Raw genomic sequence first — 19291 nt, 5'->3', positions numbered from 1 at the left:
CGTTCAAAGTCAAAATGCCGGTAAACGCGTTGATGAAACGTTTCGATATTAAATTTTCGCGTCTCTCCCCATCAAACACCGTCAAACAGTAATTTTAATATAATATTATCGTATTGAATCGTTTACGACCTTCTGCCTACCTGCCTGCTCCTGTCTATTGACCACGACAAATAATAACAAAAATACACGATCGCGGTGTGGACAAATGTCTAAATATTTTGCAAAATACGTTATTATTTACGTATATTATTATAATATCATCGACTTGTAGTAATAATTATAATAATAATATAATCCTATAGTCGTTATTATTGTCTGTTGCGATGGATCTGTGGATCGCGGATCTAATCTGAAGCGAGTTTTTCGTGTCCGGTCGGGGGGGGGGGGGGCGGGGGCACTTTACCGCCGACTGACGAGTCCGGTCGGTCGGCTGACCGGCCGGCCGGCGCGGCGCTACGAACGGCGGCGCACCACGCGCGCACACTCACACCACACGGGCAAGCGCCCGCCATCAAGTCTCTGTCCGCGCGCCAGTCGCCTAACCGTCACGTTGCGCGCCCGGTCGTGGTAATCGCACGTTAATGGTCACGAACGTTCCGCTCGTACTCGCTCGCGATACACGTCGAAACCCATCGTGCGATATTTTAGATTATCGTCCGCGTACCGATTCGTACATACCGCGGTAACCGCCGAAATACCGCTTCCGGGAAGTGCGATCGACGATCAAAATCCGTCCCCGAACCGGTCCAAATCTATACACCCTCCCGTTGCTGGGTGCCGGCACACCATGTACGATGCGGGCTGAGGACGGACCGAGTCGTTCGAGAGAGACATTTTGGACACGCGAACCCGAGTGTGATCGCCACCCGAAGAGGATAATAATAATTATACAAAATACTATATACAATTATTTATAAAATTATATAAAACGCGTTCGGGGCTGTTTCGCGGGTAAACCCGCCCCTCCCCCCCCTAATCGCGAAAAAATCATCGTCGTCACCGGGCAACTATGGTCCGTCCAGCGGTCTTGGCTTTGGCGCTGCTGTTCTGGCTGAACGCCCGTCCAGGAGGAGTTTCGGGTCAAGGTAATTTTCACCCCCTTATTTTTTACTATACTTATACATAATATATATTATATATAAATATGTGTGTGTACACGTGTATGCGTATAATATGTACCATAAAATACGAGTTGTGTATGTTTTATGATGAATGTGTGTGTACGTACGGTTGTGCACGTTATTATTCGCGCATACGGAGGCCGCCCTCGGTTTACCCTGTCAATTTGGTCACGTCGTTAAAAAGTCACGCGATATTTTTTATTATGTCTTTTTATTTATTTATTTTTTTTTTATAATGCACTCTTTCCCCAAATTATTATTTACTATAAACAAATGGTCAACCAGACAGCAACTATCGTCTGGCTGCAAACTACGCCTATATTATATAAATATGTACCTACATTTATACCTACACACTGAATCAAAAATCTAATTTTTAAGTATAATAATAGTAGTCAATTTCCGTTGAGTTGTGGTAAACGTAGATTATAAATTATAATAATATATATAGTTTTACCGTACGTCTCAGATTCTCCAAAAATTTTTTTTGTAGATTTTGGTTTATTATCAAATTGCGAGTTTTTGAAGGTTTTAGAAAAAAAACCAATTACATACAATTATTCAACGTGCGTATCGAATTTCTAGAAAATATGTGTTATCTGAACCACATGTTGCTATCGACTATAAGTCTATAAATCTTCTATAAACACTGATATAGTTGTTTTAATTTTAAATTTACAAACTCATCATTATATTATATGTGCAACTAATTCTAAACGAAAAATATTTATTGGCTTATATTATTAGGTAGTTATATCTGTCTATATTTTTTGTAATTTAATTTAATAATATTTTTATAAGGATTAAATATATCTAACACTTTTAATCATATTTGTTCATATTTAAATACAAAAAAGTACATAGCTTAGTCAATATATCGGCTACAAATTATTTTGTCTTTTTTACAAATAATTTTCGTATACATTTATATATTAACAATTCGTATTTGTTTGTTGATTCATTCAAAATATTTGAGTTAAAATTAATATTCTACATCCATAATTACATATATTATTGATATCATGTATATAATTATTTCATACATTTTTTTGATAATAAATAGTTTTCAAATTAATGAAAAAGAAAAAAATCAAAGAATTGTTTTATACTATTCTATACTATCAAATAAATAATTTCATCGAATTAATTAAAAAATGACACATATTTTCAAGCTATATTATAATATTCTTACTATGCATTATTATGTTAAATAAGGATAAAAAATAATATTTTTGAAATTTAGAACATAAATAAACTGCTAAGACTTTTAACCAATAATTAAATATTTCGATGTTTACATAGTAGGTACATTTAACATAAATATTTGTATTACATATTATATTTTAACATATTGAAACATTTAGACTTTAGAGTATTTAAGTTGCTTACTAGATAGTTTGTTAGTTATATCAAAGCTTTTTTTCCTGTTACACATTGTATATTTTTATGCATATAATTTAAAAAAAATATTTAAATTTTATTTACACTCAATTTACATTTATTGTCAAGTGAAGTTTAGATTCAATGTTCACAATTAAGTTTTGTTATCATGACACATTTTAAATTTCATGAATTAATATAGGTTTCCAAACGATATTACCGAATATTTTTGAGTGGACGGTAAATCGTTTGATGTCCGATAGTTAATTTTTTGCAATGAAAAATAAACAGTAAAATAAAAATAAAAAATATATCACTCGAAAACCCATTAATAAAAAAACACGGATTATTGTTAGTCATTTTTTTTTTTTTTTTGATACAGATTTATGATTGATATTACTTGTTATAATTTATATAATTATTGGTACTTTGGGAAATATAAATTGTTTTTAAATTATTTGATTACATACTTCAAAAAAAATTAAACATCTAAGTATATGTTTGTAAAAAAAATAAATGTAAATATTCATTCATCGTAAATATATTATAAATATTAAGAAATATTACCTAATAATAATAATAATAATTAGTTATACTTAGTATAAAAATATATTTTAGAATATAATAATAGCTATGTATTGGAAAAAATGATTAGGAACCATTAACTAACTAAACTACTAAACCATGAACAAATGTATTGACCATAACGTCATGTATTCAGAAACAAATTAAATATTTTTTTCGTTAATCTTAAATTAATTTTTCGAATTATATCTATATAAAAAAAATAAAAAAATTATATAATATGTGTAACAAATTATAAACACACACATATTAAACAAATTAATTTTAAATAATTATTTTGATATAGCAAAAATATATCATGAACAAATTTCGGAGAGTTTAAAACCTCTATCAATTACTTGTTTACTGGTGATTTGTGTATGTCTACACTCATTGTTTCAATCTTGACTTTTTTCAAAACATTATTTTTAGAAAATGTATGTTATTACAAAGTAACTAATTAAAAAAATATATTGCAATATTATATTTTATTATAATCATTTTTAAGTTTTTAAGTTTTGACAATTGACAATATACCTATATTTTTAATTTAATGTTCCAAAGCAAAACATTTTTTCTGAGTATTTTGATAAATACAAATGGGATTTCGAATGAATAGTTAATTAATTATAGTTAGTTTAATTAGATTATTACAAGTACTTAAAGTTTTGATGATCGGAGTTGCAGTGGACCAACAATTTCGTGCTACATCCTATGACACCATATAAACTTAACATACTAATAATCAATTGAATAATTAATTATTCGTTCGAAATTCCATTTTATGTAGGTACTGAGATATTCCAAACAATTATTTTTTACAAAAGAATATGATATTAAAAACGTATCATATATTGTCATTCTAAACATTAAACAACTTTAAAATGATAACGCTACAAAATTGTAAATAATACAGTTTTTTTCAATAGATGTTATTTTAAAATGACGTATTATTAAAAATAAAATTAATGAATATTTCATCAGTAAAAAATTTAATTTAAAAATAAAAGTATAAACATAGAGAAAAAAGTTTATAGCACCAAATCAAGTTGTTAAAAATAATATTAACGACATTAATTTGTTTATTATTATTATTATATACATGTAAAAGTATAGAAACTAATAAGTATATTGTATTATTATTAATTATTACTTTACTTAAAAGTCATTTTTTTTGATAATTAAACAAAAATAATTTTACTAAAAAACCATATATTTTTATTAAATTATCATTACAATGATCAATGTATGGTCATAACTCATAATATAATTATCGATTATTCAATTTAATTGAACAATATAATTATTATAATATTCTATAATCTTAAAATGTACATAAAATAACTACAGACCATATTGTCGTTGAATAATATTATAATATAGCATATTATTGTATTATTAAGTTTATATCCAGTCTAAAAGATAATATATAATTTAATATAATAAAACGTTTTATCTTTTAATTAAAAAACAATTAAATTATATTCAATCTATATTAAAAACAAGCAAACGAAAAAAAATAATAGATTGATGATTTTATGTTTTCGCCACTGAGTTTTGTATTTTTATAAAAATAGTTTTACGCAAAAAAAAATTATTTTAATAATATTATATTGATTATTTGATTTTTCACGTATATTCACTTGTTGAATAATAATATTAAACAATCTAATAAAGTAATAACCCAATTTAAACCATATATTTATGCTTATAAAGTTATAAAATATAAATATACCACTTAAATTAAAATATTTATGTTTATTAAATATTTGTTTTTCTAAAATTTCTATAAATAGTATAAATATTGCAATATTCTTTTGAAAGATATAGGTATAAAACAAAAATACGTAACATAAATTATGTAAATGATATTATAATATAATATTACCTATGTACATGGAAATAATTTATAAATTGATGAAGGAAAAAACATTTCTTCTACATAAAGTCATCAACTATTATGTTTTTTTCACATCGATGATGGGTTATTTAAATCAATTAAATTTAATAGTTTAATAATTATTCTTCAAGTACTAACATTTTATAGCATTTATTATAATGTGTGAATAAATGATGATTTTTTTGCCAATAATTTACAAACTTTAAAAATATATTTAGGTATGATAGTTAAAAAAAAAATAGAACTATTTATAAGGTTACACTGTGAAGCAAATGCGGTTAGGGATTCATTATTATTTCATTGTAGTATGATGTATATTATCGTGTTTTATTAAATCTCTTAAAATTAAATCATTGATTTTTCGCTGTATGCCTAGTTATTAATATTAATACAGAAACATTCAACTTAAAATCTCTTTGGTCATTAACTATCCGATAATTATACTGGTTGGTGTGTATAAAAATAATAATAGTCAATACACCACACTGTCCATATTATCATAGTAGGTTATAAAACATAGGTCACCAAATGGCGGCCCCGCGAACAAATTTTATCCGGCCCACAGACAAAGAATAAATAACGCATATTACAACAACATTATATGATGTGTTATTGTTGTAAATTATTATTTTTGTTAAATAATATTGGTTTTTAAATAATTTAAATATTTACTTAGAATTTTGATGGCACGTCAAAAATTTTTAGATTCCTTATGTGGTCCTTCAAAAATATTAATTGGTGACCTAATTTATACTATAAAGTATAAAGTAAATTAAAGTTTAAATAGTAATATAAATAATGTTTTTTGCGAGTTAATTTTACTTTAAAGTAACATTAAGCCAAATAGTAAACGTTAGGTGTGGTTAATAGAAAAAAAGTACAATGAAAATGATTTTTTTAATTATTATTTAGTCTCAGTGATCAGTTGGTAAATGTTTTTACCAACTTTTATACAGTTTTATAATGTTTATTTTTAAATAGTATTGTGTAGCGTTTTGAACTCAGTTTTTTATTGTTGCACGTTGCACTAATTTTGATTGAACTTATAAGTTTAACTTCATTAAATCAGAGATAAAGATAACTTTTTCAATTTTTCACCCTTCTGAAATATATTTTTAATGATTTTCGTGGCAGTCATTATTTATTTTTTTTTCCATCTAAAAAAAAGTTATTCATTCAAAACATCTGTGTATAATATTATATGTACAAATTATAATCTCGTTTATTGAAAGCTAGTTATATTATACTTATAATTTATTTATTTTTATTCTATATTGCGTATCATAATTATTTTATTTATTTTATAACTATTGAGATATCGTAGTTATACTAGAACCTAACTAATAATTATTAGAAATAAAGTAAAAAATATTATGTACTTTTAAATATCTTTTTTAATTCGAAAACAATCATGTCGCTGATTGAGTATTTTCATTTATTTTATCAGACTAATAAATGTACATAATATTAATATTTTTGATATACTATAATATTATAAATATGCAGTTAAAATTATGCTACGAATAAGACAACTAGTGACTCAACAATACTCCAGTCCAAACGTAAAAACAACAATGTTGTTAATATGGTTTTAAAAACGATTCTATATGTGTTATCGACCAATGTGGAACACATATATATAATTAAGGTGATGTTTTTACGACCCTTGAATGGTTGTCGATTTATTAGATGGTTAAACCTTCAGCAAAAAACACATTTTACTTACCAATCAACTGTTATAGGTATACATATTGTATATGTATATTGCATATCAGTAAATCTCGGAAAAAACAATACGAAATATAGTTAGGTACGCAAATGACTAGTGTATTCTCCTCCTATGGTCCAATCGTTTTAAAATGTTGATTTATAGTCAGCATAGTATTAGTAAACAGTAATAAAAATAAATAAAAACGAATAATCGAAATAAACATAATTTTCTAGAACACTTGAGGGCACGAAATTTTATTTTAAACATGAGTATAAAAACAAAGATAATATATATTATTTATTATTATTATTATTATTATAAGAGAATATAAGTATAAACACGTACATCATAATTATAATAATATTTCTATACAACTATTATAATATTATAGTTTTATAGTTTATAGTGTTTTTCTTTTTATCATCGTGAAGAACTTTGACCTATTTGTACTGTACTTACCTACTTTATTGATAAAATTATAAAATTATAGAATCTAATTTATGTATTGTACTACTGTATAATTACGTTTTTGTACAATTATTGTCGAAACAGTTTGTTGATCATGTTTAAAAAAATAATTATTAAAAAAATCAGAAATTATATATTTTAAGCATTATTATTAGTCGCCGTTTGCACTGCACATGACGCACATGTTATTCCGTAAAAATAAATTTAATTTTCTTTTTTCGTAATCATTACGACAAACTACAAAGTTAGTGTGTAATAATAGCTAATATTAATTCAAATCGATCAAATTAATTGTGAATCCTATTAGCGTCTTTTTCTTCGTGCTTTACAAAATGTAGTTAATAAGTTAATTAATAACGTTAGTAACAAGTGTGATTACTTAACAGCGGTCGCGCTTATCAAAGGTAGCACATTATTGCGGGATCGCCCGGCCGATAGCGACTTTTTGCTCATGAAAGATATGTCATCAACTTCAAATATAAATGGCGTACAAAAATAAAAATGTTAGAAATTTATGGGATACTATACAGACGCTGTTCCTAAAGAATCTAATATCACTGATCTCATAAAAACTATCACCTCTAATTTTCATGAAAGGAGTATTGGACTTTCCAATCTTTTGTTGAGATTTAATCGAGCTGATTGAAGTTAACAATATCTTCTGTAAAGCTGCCACCGAACGATTAAAAAAACATAGATCGTTAACCGAGAATCGTATAGATTTCAAATTCACTAATTCTATTATCGTCGTCTCACCTGAGCACATTACAACCAAAAAACTGCTTAAAACAATCATTATTAATAATAAATAGACCAACTTAAACATAAAACTACTTATGTACAACTCTCTACTAAAACCTATATGGATCTATGATCATATTTACTGGGTCAACGACAAAATCTCAAGTTTTAAAAAAAATATAAACGATACAAAAATTACTCTAAGAAAAATAACCTAATCTCTGCTATACATATAAAAACACCTTTCACACTGATCTCTGTCAAAAAATTATTTTCACGATCGTCTTATAACTACACAAATCCATTAATCCACGATTTATCATCCCATAAAATTCTTGTTAATCCTCCATGACGTTTACAAAGGAAATGTTGCAGAGATCTCTTAAACAATTAAATAATAAATAGTTTAATTAATTAATAATAATAATAATAATAAAAAATTCAACAGGAAGTTTCATTACGGGGTAGCTTCTTCTAACAAGTATTTTAATGTCACTATAAATCAACTCATATTCTTATTGTACTACTCTTTCTCTCCAGAGTACAGATTGTATATCTAAATAATAATAATAATAATAATAATAATAATAAAAACAATATTATAACTACACAATTTATTACATTCAAAAATGTAGGAAAATTGTATTAAAAGAACCGATTCAATTCATTAATAATTATATCTGATGGGAAAATATCTTGTTGTTATATATAAGGGAGAAAAACAAGTTTGTTAGAAAAGTCATCAGTTACGATTTTAAATAAAATTTTATCAATAATATCACTAGAAAAAAATACCAATACTTTATAACGATAATATCATTGATGCACCTAACTAATAAACTAGTAAATTCTAAGCTCCGTTTACAGGTATCTAATTTTTGTATTAAAATTATTAAATTATTAAATATTTCATAAATAACAAACTATTTAAAATATATCGAATTTAATTTTTGTGGCCATTACACTTTAATTTTTTTGTGTACTCCCTCATATCTTTGCACATAACCCTGGTTGAGAAACGCTGGTCTAATGTTTTTAAAGACAAATACGAATACAAGTCTCTTTATAATATAATGTATTAATATAACACACTATACAGTGTGTGTGTGTGTGTGAGAGAGAGAGAGTGAGTGAGTAAGAAACATGATTTCGGTAGAAACGCGATTTGGACCGCGTGCAACCCTTCAGATACTCGTCATCTGGAAGAAACGTCGTCGTCAGACCTCTCATCACCTATAATATATATATATATATATATACTGCGCTCTAATAAACATAAAATATTTCATTTTCCCGTGCCGCTTTTGAGTTTGAATACGCATAATATACATACGCTTTTCTCAACAATGGCTTTATTAATGATGACAAAATGAAACGTTTTAATATATAGCGGGCCGCGCAAAGACGTGAGCCCACCGCTGCAGCAGCGGGGGCGTCGATGGCAGACGCCACACACCTACCTATTCGACGACCGACGACGACGAAAACGGCGATGGCGTGTTTATTCGTTATAATATACAGCAGTTGTAGCAGCACAGGGTGTACCGCCGCCGAGCTCGGGCCGGGTCGTTGTAATATATTATTATTTGTTAATTTTCGCTCTTCGTTTTCTTTCGCCCGTTTTCGCCACAGTCGCGCATTTCATATTAGACGGGCAATAATAACGTAATGTACGTAACGGTTGCGCGTTCGCGAACTATGTCAACAGACCTACGCCGGCTACACCATATTATAGAGGGTTTGTCGGTAGGTACCTAAAACGGCTATAACCCTACACATTAAACCCTTTGTTCTTGACGAAATTGGCTCCGCGACCTTGGGGACCGCTTTATCCGTTTCTGCGTAATATTTAGATTTCCCGGGATCAATCGACCGTCTTGTTGTTAGTCACGCTGCACGTGCAGCGTGGTCGTTGTAAATCGCCGGCGACTTGGACGACGGAGTCTAAGAATTGGGAATGTGTTATTAATTATTATGATTATTATGATCGCATTCGAGTAGACGACGTGTATTATACACCTATGTTAATAATAATTAAGCATATATATATTATGTAACAATATTATAGTTCGTTGACCCCGGTGACTGAATTGCGCTTATATGATTTATTGGTTGTCTTCGTCGAAGTATAATAATAATATATAGTGTTATTTAATTATTTATATTATAATATAGTTTTTGAGAACTTAGCTCTAGTGTATGAGAAATTGTTTATTAATATGTCGATGAGTGGTTTTCGTGAAAAAAAAATAATTCACAGAAGTAATGGATTTAAGTTTCCTGGAGAGACCCATTACTAGTAATTATTATATGATGGATTTCCAATAAATATTTATTTTATGAAAATAAAAGATTTAACGAGATGTGTAAACAAGATTGCCTTTTGTTTGTTTTATTAAACTCTAAGAAATTATAAATATTACAGTAAGAACTAGTTGATATTCAAATTAAGAATTTATTTATAGATATGTATTTTATTTTATTATACATCATATGTATTTCTTGGAATCTCCGAATAAAAATGTCTTAGCTATATATTATAATATCTAAGCTATCATGTCATAAATATGAAGCAAAACAAAATTTAAAATGTTTATTATTTAACATTATAGAGAACAGATTTTAAATAAAATGAAAAAAACTAAAAATGTTATCACAATTTCATATAACTATTTTAACGTGTGAGAGGGTGCGGGTCGGCCAGGTCGGCAACTGTCCATTTTTTCTCCGTTAAGCTCACTTACACCACATTACTGACTCGTGGTTTTATCGACACCGGGTGCAGATGAAATGGTGTTGTTTTTTCTTTTAAGGGGGGGGGGAAGTAGCAAAGAATAATGATACTGGCGTGCTCAGTAATTACGATTTTGAAAAGCCCGTGAAATCAGTCGCATGCATTGTTCCCGTATTCGAGAAAACCCGAGAAAAACGAACTTAGCAATCGCGGCGTGTCAAAAAGAACTGCCATCGTCACCGAACTTTTTTTTCTGCATCAACAATTTAATATAGCTTCTCGTCATTACACGACCAAGCAATACCACTGCATTGTATACATTTTTTTTATTGGTTTTATTCATTTTCTTTAGAAACTGACCAACTTATAAATTACAAGAATAAGGAAAACGATTTGAAAAAATTTGTTTGTATTGCATTTTAAAAAGATTCAATACGGACTAGTTTCAAGAAATTGAATATCATAGGGAAGTTTTAAGTCGTGTGAATGTATGAGTAGTAAAATGATCATTATAGCATAAAAGAAATAGCGATCCGCTAACGCACGTGCACGAGCATGTCACCTATTATACTAGCATGGTTATATAATATGGTAGAAAAATATTCTTTTTCTCTAAAAACAATAACTTATTTTACTAGCAATGTGATTCCGACGTAACGAGTTAGTATGTTATAAATATTATTATACTTCAAAGATTATTTTTTTTAAATATAATAAGTATATAATATATCATATATTATTATGTTTTTGTACTGAAAATATTTTAAAATTATTCAGAAACTTGTCGGTTTCTAACGCCAACGAATGATGTAGGTACATATTGTGTATTTACATGTAAAATAAAATGTCGTTCGTAGATTCTACAGGTTTATTAAAGGCAAACACTTCTTATCCCCTCAGAGCAGCATACACTCAATATGAATATTATGTTTTCTCACACAAACCAGGAATGGTCATTAAATAATATTATTCTCTTAGTCATATATGTTGCGTTACCCTTCTGCAGACGCACAAATTATCTAAATTATATTTATATCGTTTTCTCTGCAGTATTTTTATTACTCGTTTGTCTTTATGATCTTTATTCCGCACAACTCGCGCACGAGCAGTTCTATACGCGTATTGTTTAATAAGAAATAATTTCGGACGAAGTATATTATTATACTAGCTACTTTCTTCTACTAGTAGGTATAAAGTAAAATGTATAAAGTCTATATCGTCGGGTAAATTAAATTCCGATGTATTACGTTGAAGAGTATCGATTTTCGTCCGAATTCGGTATTGTGTAGATATTATTATTATTATCAACGTATTTGCTGCCTTAGTAATGTCGAAGAAACGGATAATACAATTTAAAAAAAAAAATTTACGACTTATTATAGTGGTATATTGTAAAACGATCGTTTTTCTTGTCTCTCACTTTTCATTATTGAAACTCACTACAGCCGGTATATTAACTTCACCCGTCGCACCTATACGTTTTAAAGTTCAATCGAAATAACACGATTATACACCATCGACAATCATTGACAATTAAGTATATATTTTTTTTAATCCTTAAAATGCATTGGTCACACACAATGCTCTTACATTTTTAAGTAATGGAAATAACGATATTGTGTGCGTGTATAACACACAAGATATTGAAAAGATAGGTTTTTACTACCAATTTCCCGGTTCACGTATAAGGATAAACCCAAGAAAACTGTCAAAATATACCAAAGAATTGTCAGCACTCAGCGATATAGTTCAGGTTTGCCGAGACTCGTCTTGCGAATGCTATGATTTATCGTTACTTTCGGATTTATATAAAAGAACATTGGTCTGCTCCTGCGCGAACGAAGCAAGATTAGTGCCTTGCAATGCACACAGTCACTGTATCCTATCCGGACAGTTTAAATATTTATTTCAACGACAATTAATATAATTTACGTTATTCTTTTACGCGTTAAAGCTGTTATTTATAGCTCTGCGTCGTTCTTTACTTCTTTCTAATGAATTATATCTACGGTCTTATATGTTAAATTTATTTCCTGAGTAACTTCTAATATAAACTTTTTTTCTTTATCGTGAAATTCATTATCATTGCTTTGCCTTTTAATCTAAACGCTACTTTTTTACTCTTTGATATTTCCTTTTGGATTTGACTAACCTATAAATTATCCGCGGAATACTCATCACGTTTAAATACTTTCTATCACTTTCGTTTCCAAGTGTATTATTACTCTTAATGTTCCATAGGTACTTAAATAACATTATTGGACACATAAAATAATTATAATATATATAATTTACAGTTGACTATAACGTCTAATTTTCTAAATCATATATTTTATTAATAAGCTATATTTCTTCTACTAAATCATACATATTGTGTTTTAATTAATTGCAATGCTCTTTTATTCGTTCTTTTGTACAGATTTAATATACGTTTTTATCATTGTCGGTGATGAAGACCTCTGTTTTATAATTTTGTATAGACATTTTTGTTTTGTTTTTTCTTTTATTGATATTGAATTGATGATTTAGTACTTATTTTTTATTTTTGGTGGGGTGGACGGCGTTTTGTATTTTAGACATTTGGTAAAAATTATTTGCTTCTTTATATTTTAAATTTAATGTTATCTATAGAATAGTAAATTTAAGTACAGTAAAAAAATATTGTAATTTTTTTTCACATACAATATATTAATTTAAATTATGTATTGATTTTATAATGATATAGTTTTTTTCGTATGTTTTGTATTTATGTGCATATAATAATTTTTTAAAAATAAATAATGGTTTGATTTTAAATTTTATGGATGTTTTTGGATTCTTTATTGGATCTAGTTCGTATTTTCGAGATAAAAATTAAAAATACAGAATTTTTCAAAAAAAAAAAACTTTTTCTAAATCTAGTTTTGTACAAATTCAATTGTTTTTTTTTATTTTGTTGTAACATAAAAAAAAATTGTAATACTTAAAATGTTTACCAAATTTTTATAAAACTATTTTCTATGCAAAATTTAAAAATATTTTGAAGCTTATTGAGCTGTTTATAGACATTTTAAATTTTCCATTTTTTTTATAAATGTTGATAAGAAATTACTCGAGTAAAAATACTTAATGATGTAAATGCTTCATTAACATACTAAAAAATATCAAAAATATATTGTCATAATATTATTTTACGAGCGTTTAAATTTAAAACTTGGACGAAATATATAAATTATCGAAAATTTAGAAAATATTTTGTAGTTTTGTTTTTAATATTTTAAAATTGAAGAAAATCTTAAAAATATTTCATATGTAATGATTTTGCAAAAATTAATTTATTCAATTGTATGACTTACAGTAAAATAAACTAGGTACTTTACCTAATAGTTATACGAAAAAGCATAACTAGAAATAATATACTTATTAATATAGACTCACAGATTGTCTTCGCTCAGGATAGTTTTTCGTTTTCAATGAATTTGAATGTACACATCCATTACAGTGACCCACTCGATACCTACTATAAAACAGAGTGGTAACCACTTCTTTATCTTTTAATAAAAAGTTATTTATTTAAAACTAATAGAAATAATTGTTAGAAATTATATTTAAGAGTATAGTATTTTGAAATAATTCATACCAGTGGTGTAATTGAAATAGTGAAATTTCCAATAATTAAACTTATAGATACAACTTACAGGTACATTTAATACCTACATTTAAATACTTTTATTATAGTAGGTAGGTAATCGTCTATCATTTTTTTTCTGAAAATTATTTTTCGGATGAAACCGTATTGATAAGACTTGAACAACAAAGGTGTGTTTGAAAACAGTTCCTATGAGTGACGAAAAGGTCTACGGCACACGAACACACAACAGGGAAGGAGTTATACTTAGAATTTTTTTCCGAGTTGCGTGTTATCTTATTAACTTTGTAAGATGATGAATCACAAATGTACCTACGTTGACTGATATTTTAGCAATATATTTTTATGTAAAGGAAATATTTTTGATTTTCTGCCTATGAATTAAAATCATGTAATTAGGTTGTGTTTTGCCTAGTTGTGATTTATTTGTATCGAATATTTGGCTAAGATTTAATAAATTTGTATCAAAAAATTACTCATTGATTATAGCCCATTCTATATTTTCGGTGAGTCGAAACCTATTAAGTTTTGAGCGTCATGGTAAGAGGCCGTCACATCATTATAATATATTATTACACTCTATCTCTGTCTGAAGTTTAATGTGCAGGGTAGGCAAACATAATATCACATCGTATTTCTTTCACCGTGGGGTTTCAATTAAAATCGGATTAAAACCACACATCGCCAAATTGAAAGGGATAGAATATGAAGAGTTGAGAGCTGGTTGTTTATTAAAATATTTAGGTTGTAATAAGCATATAACTACTAATTTGACGATTATTTTTTTTTAGTATCGCTATTATAATATATATGCAGATTGTGAATTTGATAATATTGTAATGGATGGTAGGGTTATTGAATATTGACGAATATGTAGGCTCTGATTATTTAATATAATAATATACTCACAGCTTTAATACGTATTTTTTTAACATTTAAGAGAGTAGATGACAATACAATAATCTAAATCGCTTACCGTTATTTTCTATGCTGATATCGGTTGTTAGTGTTTCTATGCCAATAGTATCATATATATTATAATAATATATGGGCTTGGAGTATGTGATATCCCATTGAGAATTTATTGACTCATTTGAATGCGAACTGGGCGAATATGTATTATTACACTCAAAGCCTATACGCCATATCTCTCAGATCGCAAATCGAATTAACTATTTATAATATTAACGGAAACACACATACTAACCTACACATATGAGCGGAAATATTATCACCGAAGCGTGTACTCACGTATTATTATAGTGTATTTCACAGACGTCATAAAATATTTCCGTTCCAAGAGTTATTATACATAAAGTTAGTATTATACAGAGCCCGAATACTTAACTTTAATATGACCAAAGGTTAGGTATATTTGATTTACAACATAAAATTGCCAAATCTTCATGATTATGTAGGTATCCAGGATGGTAATCATGTATCCAATGTGACGGAGGGTAAGGCAGTTACTGTATAGTATGTATGAAATGGAATTAGGAATTGATATTATGTCATATATATTTATGAAAATATTATATGCAAACGGCTAATCCCATGAGTTGTTGTTTGCGAATAATTATTAAGTAAATAAACGATTGAGGGCGTTTGCAAAAAAAAAACTATTGGTTTCAATAGTCGCACAAATATCATTTAGTATAATGCCACACGGTACAGCGCCGGATGATCGATTTAATGACGACACGTTGCACGCGGCTCCGATCATAAGAGACGTAAAATAACGTGGTCTAAATTTTTGATAAAAACAAAACTTTCTTTATATTTATGAAATTTACTTTTCTCTGTCGCGAATTAGTTTGCTGGAAACTTTCATGCGTATATATTTTCCCTATCTCGATAAACGTTAATACACTTACAAAAATCCTATACCAAATCAATATAATAGTGACGGAGAAGGGTAGTACAAATATTATATAAGGAAAATTGCATTACTGGTACTTAGTAATTTAAACTTTTGGCCATTCTTCGTTTAGTTCTCTTCTTTTTTTCACCCCACCACTTTATTCCGTCTTATCATAACAAACCATTGTTATATATACTAATATTTAAATTGCAGACCGTCAAACGCGTGTGTACCTATCACATCGACTAATTAACAACACTACTTCGAATCCTAACTTACAACCGGAATGAATTCATAATTTTCTATTCAGTACTAGGTGTCAATAATAATCGTGCATATTGAGTATTACTTTTTTTGTTCAATCACGTCGTTAATTGAATTTAGAATTACATTTTTCAGTGGGTATTCTATTAGTTCTTTTTAGCCAAAAGTCACTAAGCTAGATGTTTTAATAATTGAGTCACATAAAAAACATAATGCTTTAATCTTGGATGAGAAGTTTTAGTTCGAGTTTGGCCCTTACGCCGTTAATCAAAGTTTTAGTTCTAGAAAAGATAACGGCAAGAGTAATTATAATTTAAATTCGCCTAATATAATTTATATTCCCTTGAATATGCAGTAACTTTTAGTGACGCGAAAAAAACTGTTTGTACTATAAGAAAAAAAATCAACATATGACCTACTAAACTAATACAATATTATTATGTTTCCTAATTACATATTATATAGAAATGGTAATAATTATTCACCAAACAAAATGCAGTGTACCTTTTTTATATTATGTTTAATGATTTTATTTCAGATTAGGAAACATAATTACTGTCATCATAATATGTACGTAATTTATCGAATTTGCTGATTTTATGTTATTAAGGCTTTCGTGCGTGTCGTTTATGGCAAATATTATTACCCACGGGAATACATAATATGAGTTTCTACGCAAATGAAAATGTTTTATTTACACTCATACGTTATAATTTTCAAACAATGTATTCAAACCAAAAATTCAAGTGCAAAATTTTGAGTCAAATTCGTAGTATTTAACATTAACGATTACATTTTATATAAAAAACAATCGCTATCATAATGAAAAAAAGCCTTCGATCTGTATAAACTATAAGTCCAATAGTATTGACATTAATGAAATAGTTAACATAATATAAATATTAAATAAAAGATATACCTATATTTTGTGATATATTCATCTTGGTTGGAATATAATACGACGACCATAGGTTGAACGAGAATTATTAGTGTACAACTTTATATATTGTGTTCGGTATAAAACTGTACGTGAAATGTAATATTATTATATTATTATGATATGCCTGAAAGCCGGGATTTATTTTTGAGTTTTATTACACAAATTAAGTCGTTTAAAAAACATGTGCTGCAGTTGCAGTGTTGTTAGTACTTATATCCATAGAATATATTCTCGTATTTCTTAAATTTGTGCAAAAAACAAACATCTAAGAAGAATGTTATACAAAGAATGTGAATGCCAATTAAGACCGTATTGCTATACCAATTAGTAGAGTGGTTACGATTTAAAACGAGCTCTTTAAGACAATGGTTCGGAAGTCGACAACATCTACAGCAGCGTTTTATTTCTTCTCCATCTCCTTTAACACGTTGAACTAATTTGAACATTTTCTGGGTGTTTTTAGACTTGAAAAAAACTTTTTTATTAATATTTCGTTCATTAAAATCATCAAATTAAACTTGTAAGTAATTTGACGTTTATATAAACGTTCTGCTTGTCGTAGATAGATACATATGAGTTTGCACAGTGATTGTGAGTATTTATTAAATAATAATACTATATAATACTAAAGTTTCAAAGTTCAGAATAATATTCCGTAATATTAACTACGAATATACATTTTCTATTTATGTTTTTGTTCTGTATAGATCCTATAGTGCACTCAAAAAATTTTGTTCTCGATATACAATATGTAAGTATTGTATTGAATTACCTGTTTTGTCTTTTTTATTTGTAATGTATACTGCAGTAGGATAGTCCGTCTAATATAAAAATTATGCACGGGTTGTCGGGCAATTTATTGTATACTCGTTTTACTGTTTAATTTATGATCATTATTTTATTTGGTATCTGTTTTTCTTTGGATTCTATTTTATTATTTTTAAACTTTTTCGTACCTTTTGTTGAATATTATAAAAAAAATAACTTAGATTATTTTAATAATACCTGCACGTTCATGCAGATACTAATCACCCTGTATATTGGATTTTGATAAAACTCAATTGAGCGTATAAATGTGTAATGTATACATCCTCTCCCGACGGTAAATAAAACGTCGTGCAAACATGAAATAAAACCTTCATAACTCCACATACCGTATATAATATATAAATGGTTACTGCTGCAGAATTTGTTTCGAATGTTTGTGAAAATATCGTACTGTACATTATAATACTCCTTTGCGAGTGCTTGTGTATATAGAATATAGATATATTCAAATTATTGTTCCCTTATTACCATACAACTTACAAGTCATTCCGTTGTGATGGCATCGTATGGTAAAATGTTTATTAACCAAAAAGCTAATTTTGTAATACGCAATATATTCAACTAAATTGTAATAATTATACATTCCGTACAAAGAAGAAATTGTTGTGATTCAGTTTGGCTTGTCTTAAAGTAGTGTTAATCGTATATTAAAAGCGTAATTAAAAAATTATTATTGCCACTCACATGGGATTAGGTATTATGTTTGATATTTGTATGTTTCAATTAAAAAATGTATACAATCTCAAAAGAATAGTGAATTGAAAAACCGTATTAAAAAAAAAACCATTATATTTTGAGGTATACTAACACTTTGGCTTAATAAATAATATTTTCGTTGTAGGTATAAAATAAACCATCAAGTGATAATCTTATAATTTTTTTTCTTGCAAAAATACGTTTTATATTCTTATCACATTTCACCGAATTTTACTATATGAAATATAACATTACAAAATATCTTAAAGGTATATTTGAAGATTGTTTATAATATTTTTAGTCGGTCAACTAGTAAAAATGATTCAAAATAATACGTAATAATATTTTCGTAGTTAAACTAGTCATATAATATTATATAAAAAATATATATATACATAATATATTATAATCATCGTTATTTTTTTGTAAATCATTATGTACGCGAGTATTAACAT

General features: G+C 27.7%; 1 protein-coding gene across 1 annotated transcript in view; it reads left to right on the top strand.

Moving 5' to 3' along the window:
- Window positions 1–512: 512 nt before the first annotated feature.
- LOC132924642 (uncharacterized) overlaps window positions 513–19291 on the top strand; it is a 505044-nt gene continuing 486265 nt past the window's right edge. The window contains exon 1 of the mRNA XM_060989064.1: window positions 513–1085. Within this exon, the coding sequence (XP_060845047.1) occupies window positions 1010–1085 (76 nt within the window). The 5' untranslated portion in view covers window positions 513–1009. The remainder of the gene's footprint in view (window positions 1086–19291) is intronic.

The sequence above is a fragment of the Rhopalosiphum padi genome, chromosome 3, assembly GCF_020882245.1.
Source record: "Rhopalosiphum padi isolate XX-2018 chromosome 3, ASM2088224v1, whole genome shotgun sequence".
In the NCBI taxonomy this organism is placed as follows: Eukaryota; Metazoa; Arthropoda; class Insecta; order Hemiptera; family Aphididae; genus Rhopalosiphum; species Rhopalosiphum padi.
This window is presented reverse-complemented; position numbering and strand designations above follow the sequence as displayed.